Genomic DNA, 15,139 nt, shown 5'->3' on the forward strand with positions numbered 1-15,139 from the left:
CCGTGTGCTCCTGCGCCTCGTGCCCGTGCCCTCGGCCGGAGCCATAGCCACAGCCTCGCTCAGGCGGCCCACCCTGCAGCCCACCTGAGGCCGTCGTGGGCGGGCCCCGGGCTAACTGCCCTGATTTTCGGTGCCGAGAGCACCCAGCTGGTCCCAAGGCCTCGGCAGTGACCCCAGTGCAGCCACGCCCCGTGGGAGATGGGAGCCCAGCGCTCCCGGGCGGCGTGGCTCCGTGGGCGGCGTGGCTCCGTGGGCTGCGTGGCTCCGTGGGCGGCGTGGCTCCTGGGCGGGGAGGAGCAGTGGCACCGTCAGTGCCCGCGGGCCCTCCCCGCAGGCGCCTCTGCCCCCGCCCCATCGGCCGCAGCACGTCGGTCGGATTGTCTGGAGCGAACAGGCGGCCTTCCTGCTGGGGCAGCCGCCGGCGGGCGTGAACTCAGGGCGGGACTGGCCGGACAAAGAGAGGAAAGCGGTCACTTCCGACGGGTCGTGTGCCAATTCCGGCGCCTTCCCGCCTCGCGCCGCGCCCGAGGCCCGGGGCCTTCGGGAGAGAGAGCCTGTCACTTCCTCTCCTTCCACAGACGGAGGCGGTGGGCGGCCGGGGTGAGGGAGCCGGGTTCCAGGAGGGACCGGGTTCGAGGTGGGGCCGGTTCCCGGCCAGTGACTCACAGTCTGACCCGGGGAGCAGGGGCAGGCGGGCGGGGCGGCCTGTGTTCAGCGAGAGGAACTCGGTCGACAATGAGCGGCCGGAGGACCTGCTGCGAATCCACGGGGAACTCGCCGACCAGGGCGGGGCCTGGCTCTGGGTCCGGGCTTCCTTCCTGAGCCGCCCTGAGGGGAAGGCGGCGGACGGCCGGGGGCGGGGGGCCTCGGGGGGTTCTGCCACACGCGTGAGGCCCGCATCGCTCAGCCTGTGCGTGTGACAGATACGTGGAAAGAATTCCAGCTGCTCTGGGGACAAGTCCTGAGTTGTGTCTTAAGGTGGACAAATTCTTGAAGCCAGATTATTAAATAAAAAGGGCAAATTGGCCTCACCAGGGGGGCTAAGGGCTGAGCCCCGTGCAGTGCCCACCGCTGACCCTGTAGCCTGGGAACTCAGTGGGTAAAGAAATTCACTGCCCAAGGACTCAAAGGGACGCTACACTGTTATCCTGAGCACACCCGCGGCTGTTGAAACGGCACCCAGACCTGACTACATGACTCCCAGCTCCTGCATGGCCTGGATCCTGGCAGCTAGCGGCCTCACCAGTGAGATCCCCAGCCTGGGCTCCACGCAGGCCAGGAGGAGAACTGATGCCTGCAGGAGGGGAACTGGACTTCAGTGAGGACAATACTGATGGGAACTGTGGTACTAAGGGTCTTGGTAACTGTATTTGTTGTTTATGCTGAAAGGAAGTAGGCTGAGTCAATGATTTGACTCATGCACGTAAGACAAGGGGGGAATGAGAGGGTAGGGCGGGGATAAACTCCTGACTCCACTGTGGGGCAGGGCGGGGTTATCCTCCATTTTGTAACTGGACCCTGGCCCTCACCCAACCAATCGGGGTCAGCCGAAGCAGTGACATCACCACCGGAGTAAAACCTCAGGGCTTGGTGAAGTTTGCTCTCTCTTCCGCCATGCTGCCGGCGTGAGGGGGACAGAGCCCATGCTAGCATGGAAGAGGCTCTCATTAATTGCACCGGACTCGGCTCCCTGCTGGTCGTGGGGATCACGGAATCTCACGAAAACCACGGTACGACAGGCCGAGCTCCGTGCTGGGCCGAGCGTGGTGCGTGTGGCATGAACAGCTCGCCCGCACGGCCACGCTCTGCCCTGCCCGGGCGGCCGGTGTCCCGTGGGCCTCGGAGGCAGCGCCTTCACCGTCGAGCATGCACCGGGCAGGATGCACCCGGCGCTCACACTGACCCGGCCTCGCCTGCTCACCCGCCCCCCTCCCGCCCCACCGCCCCGAGCACAGACATGTGGTCACCCACTGGGCCTCCTGGTCAGGAAGCAGCCGCTGAGCTGAGTCCCGGCCACGCCGCTCTGCGCCCCCCTCACCATCCTGAGGGGGCAGGTGCGGCCGGGGAGCCGGGGAGCCGGGGGAACCAGGAGCATCTCTCGAGCCTCTGGACCCCCCGCTTGGCCTGCGGGCGGCTTGCTGTGATGCCCCAGAAGCCGCCTGGCAGGGACCTCGGTCCCCTGGACTGGGGATCGGGGTTTGGGGGGCACTGATCACACCCAGGGGCCTCCGAGGAGTGCCCAAGCCCTGACGGCCACACGGACTCTCAGGCCGACACGGGGGGGGGGCGGGGGCTGCGCGGGGGGCGGGGGGCGGGGGCCTGCAGGGGGGCGGGGCCTGCGCGGGGGGCGGGGGGGCCTGCACGGGGGGCGGGGGGAGGGGGCCTGCGCGGGGGGCGGGGGCCTGCGCGGGGGGCGGGGCCTGCGCGGGGGGCGGGGGGAGGGGGCCTGCGCGGGGGGCGGGGGCCTGCGCGGGGGGCGGGGCCTGCGCGGGGGCGGGGCCTGCGCGGGGGCGGGGGGCGGGGGCTGCGCGCGGGCGGGGGGAGGGGGCCTGCACGGGGGGGGGCGGGGGGCGGGGGCTGCGCGGGGGCGGGGCCTGCGCGGGGGCGGGGCCTGCACGGGGAGGCGGGGCCTGCACGGGGGGAGGGGGCACGGGGCCGGGGCACTGACTCGCCCTCCGCCTCGCGGTGTCGGCCGGCCCGCAGGGCGCAGGGTCACGTCCACAAAGCCGGGCCCTCGGCCTCCCGCCCCGACCAACAGCGGTCCCGCCTCCGCCCCCCACAGACCACCGACAGCCGCGCCCTCCTCCCGTCCAACGTTCTTTAAAGGAGAGGAGGCGCCGGGCTGAAGCTCCCCTGCGGGTGCGGCCGGAGCCCCGAGGGAATGTTCCTCCCGGCCCGGCCCCCCGCCCCGCTTCCCCCGGCCCCAAAGCCGAGGCTCCCTTTTCTGTGCTTGGCGGTGGGAGGAGAGGGGGCCGTCAGGGCTCCTGGGGGGTCTGCCACCTCGGCCCGCGGGGCCCCAGCTCGGCCCCTGCGACCCTCTGCCGGGGGAGGGTGCGCTGGCCGTCACATGCAGAGCTCGGCCCCGCAGGGTGCCTCTCACACGGGCGGGCGGGGGCAGGGATCCGTCAGCGCCTTCCGATTCCGGCCCCAGGACTGGCGGGCCTGCCCTGCCAGGAAGGGCTCCTTTCACTGCCTTTGGCGGCTGTTGAGGGACAAGCGGAGCACACGTGTGTGTGTGTGTGCACCTCTGCATGCACACGTGTGCGTGGCTGTGGTGGCGGAATGTGCACGTGTGCGCGCATGCGTGTCGGCTCCCTCAGTCCTGAAAGCCCCCGTGAGGAGGCCGGGTGAGGGCGGCCCCCCTGCAGGGGGCGCTGTGGGTGTGAGCGGGGGCCGGCCGCCGGGGCCCGTTTCTCTCCGGAAAGTTCCAGCAGGGCCCGCGGGGCCGTGGCGGGCAGGCAGAGGGCAGGGCTGCCGAGTGCTGGGCGGGAGGTGTCAGCCGGAACCTTCTGGGCACCGGAGAGAGCAGAGTCCCCACCCTCCTCCGCCCGGCGGCTCTGTCCCAGGTCCGCGGTCTCCGCCAACAGCGAGTCCCTCTCTCTGGGAGCCAGGGGCTGCGTGCCACCGTGCCCACCCCTCCGCCCGGCCGCTCGGGGGCCTGTGGGCGCCGCCCCACCCTCCTGACAGCACCAGGTGCCCCGCCCTCCCCTGCGGGCCGCTCCGAGCGGCGGCTGAGCCGGGCCACCGAGCGCCCGGCCGGTGCCCGGAGCCGGAATCGGTCCCTCGGGGGGTAGGGGGCCTTGAGGCTGGTCTGTTCGGCTCTGGGCGGCGGCCCTGGTTGGTCAGTGGGGCCAGTCCAGTGGGTCACTGGGGAAGCGGCGTGAATGTCCTCTCACAGCGATGTTTCTCTCTAAGAAGCACCAGCGGGATGTCCTTGGTGAGGGCTGACCCTGACCCTGACCCTGACCCCCCCCATACCCACCCAGGGCCTCCTGAGCGGGCGCAGTGCGCGGGGCGGCGCGGGGCACCCTCCACGTGGAACAGAGTGAGATGGACGAGCGTCTGCACGGCACTGGGCGGCGGCGAGGAGCCGGAGCGGGAGCCGGAGCCGGAGCCGGAGCGGGAGCCGGAGCCGGAGGATAGCGGGTTCGGAGCCGGAGCCCAGGGCCCAGGAGACCCAGCGGCCGGAGCACCCGGGCGGGGTGAGGCAGGACAGGCCGGGAGCACCCCGGCTCCAGCGGGGCCCAGGGCTGGGAACCGCCTGCCTCCAGGCCCACGGGCCGTGCTGAGCGCTCGGCGGGGGCCGGTCTGCAGCAGGACAGGCCCTCCCCACGCGGGCGGCTCCGATGACGGCCCGGCGCCGGCTCACAGGGGGCTGTGCTCTGAGCTGCAAACAGACTCAGTTCCCCAAAGAGGCTGGTCACGGCCCTGCCTCCGCCCGGGGCCGGGGGGCCGATGGCGGGGTCCGGGGACGGAGGCGGCAGGTGGGCCGCCCTCAGTGCTCGCGGGGCGCCCATCGGAGGCCTGAGCGTCTGCGGCTCCGCTCAGAGCAGATTCCCCGACAGAGGCCGCCGCCGACTGTATCACGGCCGGCCGACCGCGCTCGCCAACGTCAGCCTGCCGTGTTTACTTCCAGACTATTCACTGACGTTTGCGTTCCACCAACATAAAACTATGAGAACGTAAGTCGTCTTTCCTCCCAAGGAAACTCCTCCGCTCCGTGAAGTCACCCCAGAATGCAGACTTCCTGAGCCTGAACCCGAACCGCATCAGGTGCAGGAAAAGGTGGACGCTGTCCGGGTGGCTGAGGGCGGGGAGGGGGAGGGGGACGGGGGAGCAGGGAACAGGGAGGAGGAGCAGGGAGGAGGGAGCAGGGAGGGGGAGGAGGGAGAGGAGAGAGGGGAGGGGGAAGTAGGGAGGGGGAGGAGGGGAGCAGGGAGCAGAGCCGAACGCTGGGAGCCCAGACGCTGCCCGGGAACATGAGGTCCCACTGCACCCACTGCCCTCGTCTGGTGGGGCCTCGGCCAGGTGACCCCCTGGGAACCCAGCTGCAGCTCCAGTCCCTCAGAGGAGGCTGAACTTGGCCTTGGAAAGGGCAGGCGACGGCGCCCTCTAGTGGCCACTGGCGCTGAGCTTCCCTGGGGCAGCGGCCTGAGGGCCACACAGCGGGTCGGACAGGGGGTAGGCCCTCAGGATTGGCCACAGGAGCCCCCGGACGCAAACCACAGGCACTCTCCGAGGACGAGGTAAGTTCTCTGACCTTTAATACATTTTATCGCAAAACCTCAAACTCGAAAACCCCAACGTCTTCCCAGGGCGAGCAGCCCTCCGGCCGGCATGGCTGTCGCCGTGGTCGCCGTCGCCGTGGTCGCCGCCTGCCTGCAGGGGGAGGGGGAGGCCCCCGGCCGGCCTCACCGCGGCCGCCAGCGGATGTCCCTCACGCCCTGGAAGTGCCGCTTCAGCGCGGAGCCGTCCGCCCACGGCGAGTTCAGACACGCGTCGTCGTCCTCGCTCTCCTCCAGCCGCTGGGGGAACGTGCCCGAGGACGGTCTCACACTCACACTCACACACACACACGCACACGCACACGCACACACACTCACACACACGTGCCCGAGGACGGTCTCACACACACACTCACACACACACACGCACACGCACGCACACACACACACACACACACACTCACACACACGTGCCCGAGGACGGTCTCACACACACTCACACTCACACACACACACACACACTCACACACACACGTGCCCGAGGACGGTCTCACACACTCACACGCACGCACGCACACATGCACACGCACACGCACACACGTGCGACACAGAGACACACGCACACACACACACACGCACACACACATGTGCGACACAGAGACACGGAGACGGACCGTAACCGCCCCCCAGGACGCCTCCCCACTACCCGGGGCGGGGTGTGTGCGTGTGCGCGTGTGATATGTGTGTGTAGTGTGTGTGGTGTATGTGCATGTGTGTAAGTGTGTGTGTGTCAGGTGTGTGTGGTGTGTCTGTGGTGTGTGTGATATGTGTATAGGTGTGTGTGTGTGCGCGTGCGTGCGCGAGCCTGGCAGGACCCACAGCCCAGCAGAGGCCAAAGCTCTGGAAAGCCCCCTGCAACACTGCTGACCCTGGGGGAGTGGGGGTGTGTGTGCATGTGTGTGCACATGTGCAGGTGTGTGCGTGTGCGCGCGCGGGTGCGTGGACACGGCCCCCGCACCTTGAGCTCCTCCTGCCGGCGGTGGTAGAACAGCATCAGCTGCTTCTGCTCCTCGCTGCTGATGACCGGCTCCCGGGCGGGCGCGCCCTGTCCCCGCTGCGGAGAGGAGGGCGGGGTTAGGCGTGCGCCGGGGCGGCCGGGGGCGGCGATGTCACCGCGGAGGCGAACAGGCCGACCCCAGTCCGGGGCCTGGGCTTCGGCCGCCGCGCTGGCCTCGTGGCGGACAGGCCGGGCTGGTCCACGCCAGCCACGAGGTGCCTCGGCCACAACAGCCGGAGCCACGGGCGCACGTCTCCTCCTCCCAGACGGCAGCACCGGGCTGGCCGGCTGCTCCAGGCGGCTGAGCATTTTGAGAAATATTCTCACTTACCGGAGCCCTCGTTCTTTTAAAAAACATATTCTTTACTGGTTTCAGGGAGGAAGGGAGAGGGATAGAGAGAAACATCCATGACCAGAGAGCCACTGACCGGCTGCCTCCTGCACGCCCCACACTGGGGATCGAGCCCGCAACCCCCATATGTGCCCTTGATTGGAATCGAACCCGGGACCCTTCAGTCCTCAGCCAATGCTCCATCCACTGAGCCTGACCGGTTCTCAGTGCTGGAATCAGCACGGCAGCCCGGTCCCCACCAAGACCAACGCCCGGTGCTGCCGCTCCCCGCGCTCCCTGCGGCTGGTGGGCTAGAGCAGGTTCCTCCGAGTCCAGGCCGCCGGCTGGAGGGGCCGAGGCCGCAGGGGCCGAGGCGGCGCCCCCCCCTGAGGGGCGTCGGTCAGAGCCACGGGAAGCGGCACGCGCTCACCTGCTGGATCTTGACGATGATCTTGGTCTTCTCGTTCTTGCCCACGTAGTCCGACAGCCGCTTCGTCCTGCGCAGCTCCTTGCCCGCCCACCACAGCTGCGCGTCCGGCTCCGTGATCACGCTCAGCGCCGCCTGCCGTGAGGGCCTCCGGTCACAGAGCCCCCGTGGTGCCCGCGCCGGAGCCCGGCCGGTGCCCTGCACGGGGTCTCCTACCCCCCAGGTGTGAGCCACACCCCCTGCCATGCGCGCCACCCCTCACCCGCCTCACCCCCCTCCCACCCCAGCTCAGAACTCCCCTCTGGGCAGAGCTGCCCGGAGGAGGAGGGTGAGACGGGGCAGCGCACGGGCGGAGCCACACACCTGGGTGCCTGACAAGTCCTCCTTGTTCTCAAACTCCATCCGGATGGGGTCGTAGGGCGGCAGGCCCATGGGGTACACGATCATCACCGCCCCCCGCAGCTGGTCCAGGGCGTCCTGCACCATCTCCATGGTGACGCAGACCCCGGCGTCCACTTGTTTCTGAAAGCGGCAGCGGTGGCATCAGCCGCCCGGGGAGCCGGGCCCCGCTCCGGGCCAGGGCCAGGGAGGGCCGGGCGCCGCCGGGGGGAGCCGGGCCCCGCCCGGAGCTTGGAGCCGCGGGAAGAGGGAGGCGGGGCAGGGACCAGCGCACCTTGGAGACCATGGCCTTGGCTTCCTCCACCGTCCTCCTCAGGACTGCCTTCATCTTCTCGTTGGGAGCTGCACGCAGGGAGGGGGATGCATCAGGGCTCCGGCCTCGGGGCCCGGCCTCGGGGCGGACGGACGCCGGCCGTGCACACGGGGTGGGGCGCCCACGCACAGGCAGAGGCGCCGAGCAGAGCGGAGCTGTGAGGCCAGCAGTCGGCCGCTTGGCCGTCTCCCGGCCCCCGCTCAGTGGGACAGTCCCGGCCGCGGGCGCTGTGAGGGCTGGGGACCCCGCACGGGGCGTCCCAGGGCGTCCTTCTGGGCCCGGCGCCGCCGCTGGGCACGCACCTCCCCTCCCCCCCCCCCTCAGGCCGGCGGTACGGGCGGGGCGGGGGGCGGGGCGGGGGGCGGGGCGCTCACCGCGGCCGTTCCGGCGGCCCACGGCGTCCTTCTTGAACTCGGCGCCGCCGCTGGGCACGCACCTCTCCCCCCACTCGTCCCGGAGCTTCAGCTCCTCCACCTGCTCGTCCGTCAGGCCCTGCATGTTGGGCGGCAGGAACACGCCGTGCTCCGCCAAGTCCTCCATCTCTGAGCACGGGAGAGGGCGCCGCGGTCACATGGGCCCCGGCACCAGCACCCACACCGACACCCACACCGGCACCATCACCCACACCAGCACCCACACCGGCACCATCACCCACACCGACACCCACACTGGCACCATCACCCACACCGGCACCAGCACCCACACCGGCACCATCACCCACACCGACACCCACACCGGCACCATCACCCACACTGGCACCAGCACCCACACCGGCACCATCACCCACACCGGCACCATCACCCACACCGACACCCACACCGGCACCATCACCCACACTGGCACCAGCACCCACACCGGCACCCACACCGGCGCCGTGGCCGGGGATCGGCCGGCGGCTCCAGGTCTCAGTTAACACTCCGCTACCTGACACAGGCCAGGCCCCGTGTGACCTCCCGCACGTGACCTCCGTCCTGGTCAGCGGAGGGCGGAGCCCAGGCTGGCCGTCCAGGCGGCGGGCGGTGGCCGGGCGTGGCCTGTGTGCGGAGCTGGCCCCGGGCTCGGGAGGCACAGACTGGAATCTGCCAGGCTGCACCCCAAACCGGCCTTCGCTCCCCGAGTCTGTGCCCACCGACCCGGTGACTTAGGCACTCAGCCCCCCTGCAGCCTTTCACAGAGACTTTGGAAAAACACTTCACAGATGATTTAAGAAATCTGGCGGCGGGGGACTGAAGGCAGTGCACCCCGGGGAGCGGAGACAGGACCAAGCCGGGCCTCTGGTCCCGCTCGCTGTTCCGATGAGGCTTCACGTTTCCTGTCCCACATGCATCCACTCCGAACCCGCCCACACCGTAACCTGCCGGTATTTCCTCCCCCCCCCCCCATCTCCCCCTTAACCAGCCGGTCCCGGGCCCTGGGCCTGCCGGTACCCCGTGGAGACCCCGGACGTGGTGTGACGGCATGGAGTGGCCGTGACCCCCTCACATCCCCAATCTGAGCCCCGGAGGGGGCAGCCGGGCCGGGCCGTGGGGAGGCCTGGGCAGTGGCCACGAGAGCCATGAGGGAGCTCAGTGCGGACAGGTCGGCAGGCAGCGCCACGTTCTCACGGACCATTTTATAAACATAAGCTGAGCCCCCTTCCTCCCCATCTGCTGGGAGAGTAATTTACTGGTTGGGGAAGGACTTCAGGAATGAGTGACAGCACCTCCGGAGGACAAGCCCCGCCCCAGGAGCCCGGCCCGGTCCCTGGACAACAGCCGCGGAGGGAGGCGGCTCCGGCCGGACTGTCCGGTGTGATCCCAGTGGAACCCGCTGAGGCTCCGCTCCGCCCGGGGCCGGGGACGCCCCACGGACGGCCAAGCGGGGCCAGGGCCTCGGACAGCGCTGCCCGAGGGGCTGGGGGGTGAGGAATGCGGGAGGGGAAGGGCCGGGGCGGGAGCGGGGCCCGCAAAACGCTCCGCTCGGGGTCTCGGCACCGGCCACTCTGCAAGCGCCAGCGCCCGCCCCGCCTCTGGGTCCCCCACCGCCCCGTGCTCTTCCCTCTCCACCCGGAGGCTCCGGGGCTCCCCGCAGCGCCCCGGCCCGGCCCCCGGCCCGGCCCCCCGCAGCCCCGCCCCGGCCCCGGCCCCCCGCAGCGCCCCGGCCCGGCCCCCCGGCCCCGGCCCCCCGCAGCCCCCGCGGACCCACCGGAGCACAGGCGCTGCACCTTGAGCCGCGCGTTGTGCACGCGGGCCGCCCGCTCGGTCAGCGCCCCCAGCTCGGCGTCCGCCGGCGCCCGCAGCAGGAACTGGCTCTCGTCGCCGCGCTTCACGTGCAGCAGGACCATGGCCCCGGCCCCGGCCCCCCGGCCCTGGCCCCGGCCCCCCGGCCCCCCGGCCCCGCCGCCGCCGCCAACCGCCGGAACCGGCTCCGCGCCCCGGCCGAACCGCACTCGCCGCCGGAAGTGCCTGTTGCCAGGGGCAACGAAGAAACACAGCGTCCTGGGGGCTGGGGGCGGTGCTCACGTCCAACCGGGTCGGGACGCTGGGTGCGCGGGAGCCGCGGAGCCGGGACCCAGGCCCGGGCAGGAGCCGCGGCCAGACCCGCACGGACCCGCCGACCGAACAGCGGCTCGCCCCGCCCCGGGAAGTGGCTGTTGTCCGGGCAACGCCCCCAACAGACGGAGCGGCGGAGGCAGCGGCTCGCAGGTCCTCTGGGGCGGGCGGGCGGGCGGGGGATGTTTGTGCGAGTCCCGTGCCCCGGGGTCAGCTGCACTTCCGCCTCCTGCAGCGCCACTTCCGGGAACGCCCCGCTGCTTCCGGCCCGGAGCTCGCGCGGCGAGCTGGGGGCGCCTCCCCGGTGGGTGACTCCCGCCGTCCCGGGCGCCGGGGCCGGGCCTGCCCGCCGCGGACGCACCCGGCCGCACGTCCCGCTTCCCGAGGGGCTGCCGCCCGCGTTAGAGGCGCAGCCCGGGCCCCGGTCTGCCGGCACCTGCCGCGGCGCCGGGGAGCAGCCGCCCGGACCGGGCCCGCCGCCCGAGGGCGGAGCCTTGGCTGGGCCCCACCGGCTCCCGGCCTCCCGGAGCGGCCCCGCGGTGACCGGACGTGGTGTCTCCAGCACCGCCGCCCCCTCCGAGCCCCGGCTGCCCGTCAGCACCTGGCGGCGGCGGCCGCGCCGAGGCCCGGTGCCGGGAAGGCTGCTGGCCGGAGGCCGGGGAGAGGTTCAGGACCGCCCAGACCCGGGGCAGACGGTGCCCGCTCCTATTGGGAAGGCCCAGCTCTCCGGGAACACTTCTAGCAATAAAAGGAAGTGACTGTTGGTACACACACCCTGGAGGGATCTCCCGAGGGCTGTGCTGACTGGAAAAGCCATCTCCAAAAGGTTCCATACCATATGCATCCATGCCTTTTTTTATTTTTATTTTTAAAACTATTTTTATTTCAGAGGAGGAGAGGGAGAGGGAAACATCGATGATGAGAATCATGGATCGGCTGCCCCCTGCACATCAGGGATCAAGTCCTCAACCGTGACCTGGTTCATAGGTCAGTGCCCAACCACTGGGCCACACTGGCCAGGATCCATTTATATAAAATTCTTGAAGTGGCAAAATTACAGAAATGGCCAAAACCGGTTTGGCTCAGTGGATAGAGCGGACTGAGGGGTCCCCGGTTCTATTCAGGTCAAGGGCATGTACCTTGGTTGCAGGCACATCCCCAGTAGGGGGTGTGCAGGAGGAAGCTGATCGATGTCTCTCTCTCATAGATGTTTTCAGCTTTCTGTCACTCTTCCTCTCTGTAAAAACTCAATAAAATAAATATTTAAAATTAGAGAAATGGGGAATAGACTAGTGGTTACCAGAAGTTTCAGACAAGGGGAAGAAAGGGTGATGGGACAGGAGGGAGTGGGAAAGGGCATGTGAGGGAGGACTTTGCAGAGATGAAATGTTCTGTCTCCATGTGAACTCACTAGTCTTGCCAAACGCATCCACTAGGGACAAATGGGTCAGGGTACCTGGGATCTCTTATTCCTTATAGCTGCATATAGATCTCAGATTATCCTAAAACTACAGAGTAACTGCACGGCTTCTTGACGAAGATCACTAATCTCAGTATCTTTCTTCTCAGAGTATTGGGAAGTAAAATGGATGAAAAGATCATCTTGAATTAAAATGCCTGATTTGACAACAAGAGTGAATCCCCAAAGGCTACTAACTTGACATGTCAATAAAGGTCAGGGAAGACGGCTGAGAAAGAGTCTTCCCTCTGAGCAGCGTGGTCAGTACGGTAGAGGTCTGTTTATTTCACAGGACAGCACATTTCACAGGATCTGTACAGGGTGTACACCACTGACTGTAATATAGACTCCTAGAAAGTACATTATAAATATCGTGTGCCACATACGCAATAAAGTTCTTTCATATGAACAGCAATCTGCTGTGGAGAACAAAGAATTCACAGAGCTCCTCACTGTGTCTGTTTTTAATGGAGCTGGTAAAGGTTTCAGTGAGACAGAGTAATGGCCGTTCTCGCAGCATACCTTTGGCTCCCACAGCTCTGTGCCCTTGCAGCACCCCGCCGAGTATGTCCGGACTGAGGCCGCTGCTGCTCGGTGTGCTTCAGGCGGTGTGGGGATCGCCGGGAGCGCTCAGAGCCGCCGCCGTAAGGAATTGCTTGGCTAATAGAGAGCAAACACCACACACGGGTCACCTAGAAGCTAAAGCCACCGTTAGGACAAGGTAGTTCACGTGTGAAGCGTCCCGCTTAGAGGAATACTGCTGTTTACGATACACTGATGCTGAAATGCTTAGAACCTCAGAAAGCACAACAAAACTCACAGGAGTCACTGGCTGAGGACGGAGGATTGCGTCTATCAATGGAGTATGCTGGTAACATTTCAGCAGCCAGAAAAGCACTTTCCCAGGGGTTTGCTTTCTGTGGCCGAGTGCAGTGCAGTTCTGTGCTTTTCCACTCACACCGCGGACCCCGCTTCCTGCTATGCCCCAGGCACACGGTCAAGGTTCAGTGAGGACAGGGGTTTAGGTGGACAAATAGAACGCTTGACAGAAAGGAGCGTTAATGAGTCTTACTGGGTACCGATGACTTCAGCTTAAATTTACAACAGAACTACCGCCCAAGGATTTCCTGGTTGGGATTACTTAATGATATCAAAATACTGCATTCTGAAATCCCACGTGCTTCATGAAGCGGGGTCATGGACCAGCAGAGCAGGAGAGGGAATCCACCGCCTGGAGGGCGCCCCGCGGGGAGAGACACCTGCAGGGGAGACGCAGTGCAGAGCGCCCCCTCACCCCCCAGCTGCTCTCCCGGCTGAGGAAGCTCCAGAGGCAGAGCAGCAGACGGGAGGTGGAGGGAGCGGCACACCGTGTACAGAGGGGACATGGCGCTGGATTTCTCACTGAACCCACAGCACGTGCCTTGCAGACACCCGCCACCCGCTCCAGAAAGGGCTGGAGTGTCTGCAGGACAGGGACCTGGACAGAAAGTGCCAAGAGGTCTGTGTGTGTGTGTGTGTGTGTGTGTGCTTGCACACGAGCGAGTTCCTGCAAGGAGAGAAAATGCTGTTTCAGGAGTGAGGATTATTCTAGTCTTGGAAAAAAAAATTAAATGTCCAAATTTCACTAACAGCCACCCTTCTGATAATGAAATATTGGAGAGAGAACTCGCAGCGCCTTTAGATACAGATTTGGTCTGGGTCATGCCCTCGAGTTTAGGTGACGAGTGTTAGAATGTGAGTGCACACACCACACGTGTGCGCATGTGTGCACTCCCTTTCCTTAAAGCGATGCCTCTCGATCCCGTGTCAACGCCAGCGGCCAGCTCTTGGTGACTGCTCGGGGGCGCAGAGCCAGGCCAGGGGGCGTGGGCCTCCTGAGGTTCTAGGGAGGCAGGAAGGGGCTGAGTGGGCTCTCCTTTCGGAGTGGTTCTGAGCACTTGTGGCTACTGCTCTGTCACCCCCACAGAAACACACCGGACGCAGTGATAATGAGGAGCTTTCCCTATTCCAGTACACACACACTCCCACTCTGTACAGGACACGGTGTTCTGGACGTCAGTGCAGGACAGGGACTATTGCACGTAATGGAGAACAATGCGGGCCTCGCTCTGCCCAGCACCGAGCGTGGCCTGTGGCTATCTTTCTGTGAAGTCTGGAGCGGGAGCCGCCGGGGCCAGAGCGGAGAAAGGGTCTGCTGGAGGGGCAGGGCCAGCGGGGAGCGCAGAGCTGGGAGGCGGGGGCGGCCTCCGTGAGGGCAGCACGCAGAGGGGGACACCTGTCCCTGTCCCCCAGTCATCGCCAAAGGCCACGCCCGGGCCAGAGGACGGGCCTGGCCACGGGCCCAGGGGGTCCGGACCAGCTGCCTTCGCCTTGGCTCTCACACCGAAGTCCTCTTCCTCGAAGGTCACCCACCCCCGCGGGGGGCTGGGGCTCACGGAGGCCTGGGCCTGCAGGCGAGCGCTGTCCTGGAAGCCGTGGGGCTGGGGAGGGGGCGGGCCGCTGCTCTGGCCCTGAGGCCCGGGAGCAGGGAAGGGAGCGTGGGGGACGGGCTCCAAGGGCCGCACGGCCGCCTCTGCGTCCCTGGACGGACCTCTGAACGGGTTGGTCCTGTCGGCGAAGAGGTCCGAGCCGGGGAAGGCCGGGGCGAACGGGTTCAGAGCGCCTCCCGGGTTCTCCTGGGATCTGCTCCGCGCGGGGAGTGGAGGCAGCGCCGGCATGCAGCTCACGGAACTCAAAATGCTGATGTTATTGTGGGTGGCGGGAGGCAGGGGGGCCACCCCCGTGGGGACAGGGGTGGGGTGCACGGGCGGCTGGGCCGGTGGCAGGGTCTGTGGCAGGGCAAGCAGACTAAGTGACAGGTCTTTAAACGGGTCGATCTTCGAGGGCGAGTCCAGCCTGGCAGGGGGCACGCCGTTGGGGTTCGCCTGGAGAGAAACAGCACGCAGTCAGAACACACCGCAGGGACACGCTCACTGCCCACACCGCCTGAGCTGGCTCTCTGACTGCTCTTGTCGGGGGCAGGCATACAGGCTTAGAGAACAAAGAGCAGCTTAGGGTCCTTATTACTCCGGTGGATTGAGATAAAACAGCTAAAACCTTACTCTTGAAAAACTCCCAGCTAAGTAAATCCATCTATTCAATACAGCTGTTTGGTCGATGCAGGCATTGACCTGGTCCCCGGAATCGTCCGAACGAGCTGTGCTCAGGCCCAGCGGGGACTCGGCACTCTGAGAACCTGCGGGTGCTCCGCCCGGGGGACTCCACCCCCCCTGTGCCGGCGGCGGGACTCACTCTCCTACATCCACGTTCAGTGCGGCCCACGTGCCAGGGAAAGGCAGGGGTGAGCACGACCTGCCAGGGCACTGCATCCTGAGCGAGACCTGGCGCTTTCCTCCCC

General features: G+C 67.0%; 2 protein-coding genes across 2 annotated transcripts in view; both read right to left on the bottom strand.

The window, feature by feature from the left end:
• Nucleotides 1-5,247: 5,247 nt before the first annotated feature.
• LOC311616549 (cilia- and flagella-associated protein 298) lies at nucleotides 5,248-10,098 on the bottom strand. Its single transcript, XM_084872030.1, has 7 exons — nucleotides 9,937-10,098; nucleotides 8,127-8,294; nucleotides 7,714-7,781; nucleotides 7,404-7,562; nucleotides 7,044-7,175; nucleotides 6,244-6,339; nucleotides 5,248-5,525 (listed from the first exon to the last, which is right to left on the bottom strand). The coding sequence occupies exons 1-7, from the start codon at nucleotides 10,073-10,075 to the stop codon at nucleotides 5,412-5,414; spliced, it is 876 nt and encodes a 291-aa protein (XP_084728156.1). The 5' UTR covers nucleotides 10,076-10,098; the 3' UTR covers nucleotides 5,248-5,411.
• A 1,902-nt stretch (nucleotides 10,099-12,000) lies between these two features.
• Nucleotides 12,001-15,139, bottom strand: part of SYNJ1 (synaptojanin 1) — a 53,473-nt gene continuing 50,334 nt past the window's right edge. The window contains 1 exon segment of the mRNA XM_084872029.1: nucleotides 12,001-14,666. Within this exon segment, the coding sequence (XP_084728155.1) occupies nucleotides 13,878-14,666 (789 nt within the window). The 3' untranslated portion in view covers nucleotides 12,001-13,877.

Source organism: Pipistrellus hanaki (assembly GCF_964339955.1).
Source record: "Pipistrellus hanaki genome assembly, chromosome: 2".
Lineage (NCBI taxonomy): Eukaryota > Metazoa > Chordata > Mammalia > Chiroptera > Vespertilionidae > Pipistrellus > Pipistrellus hanaki.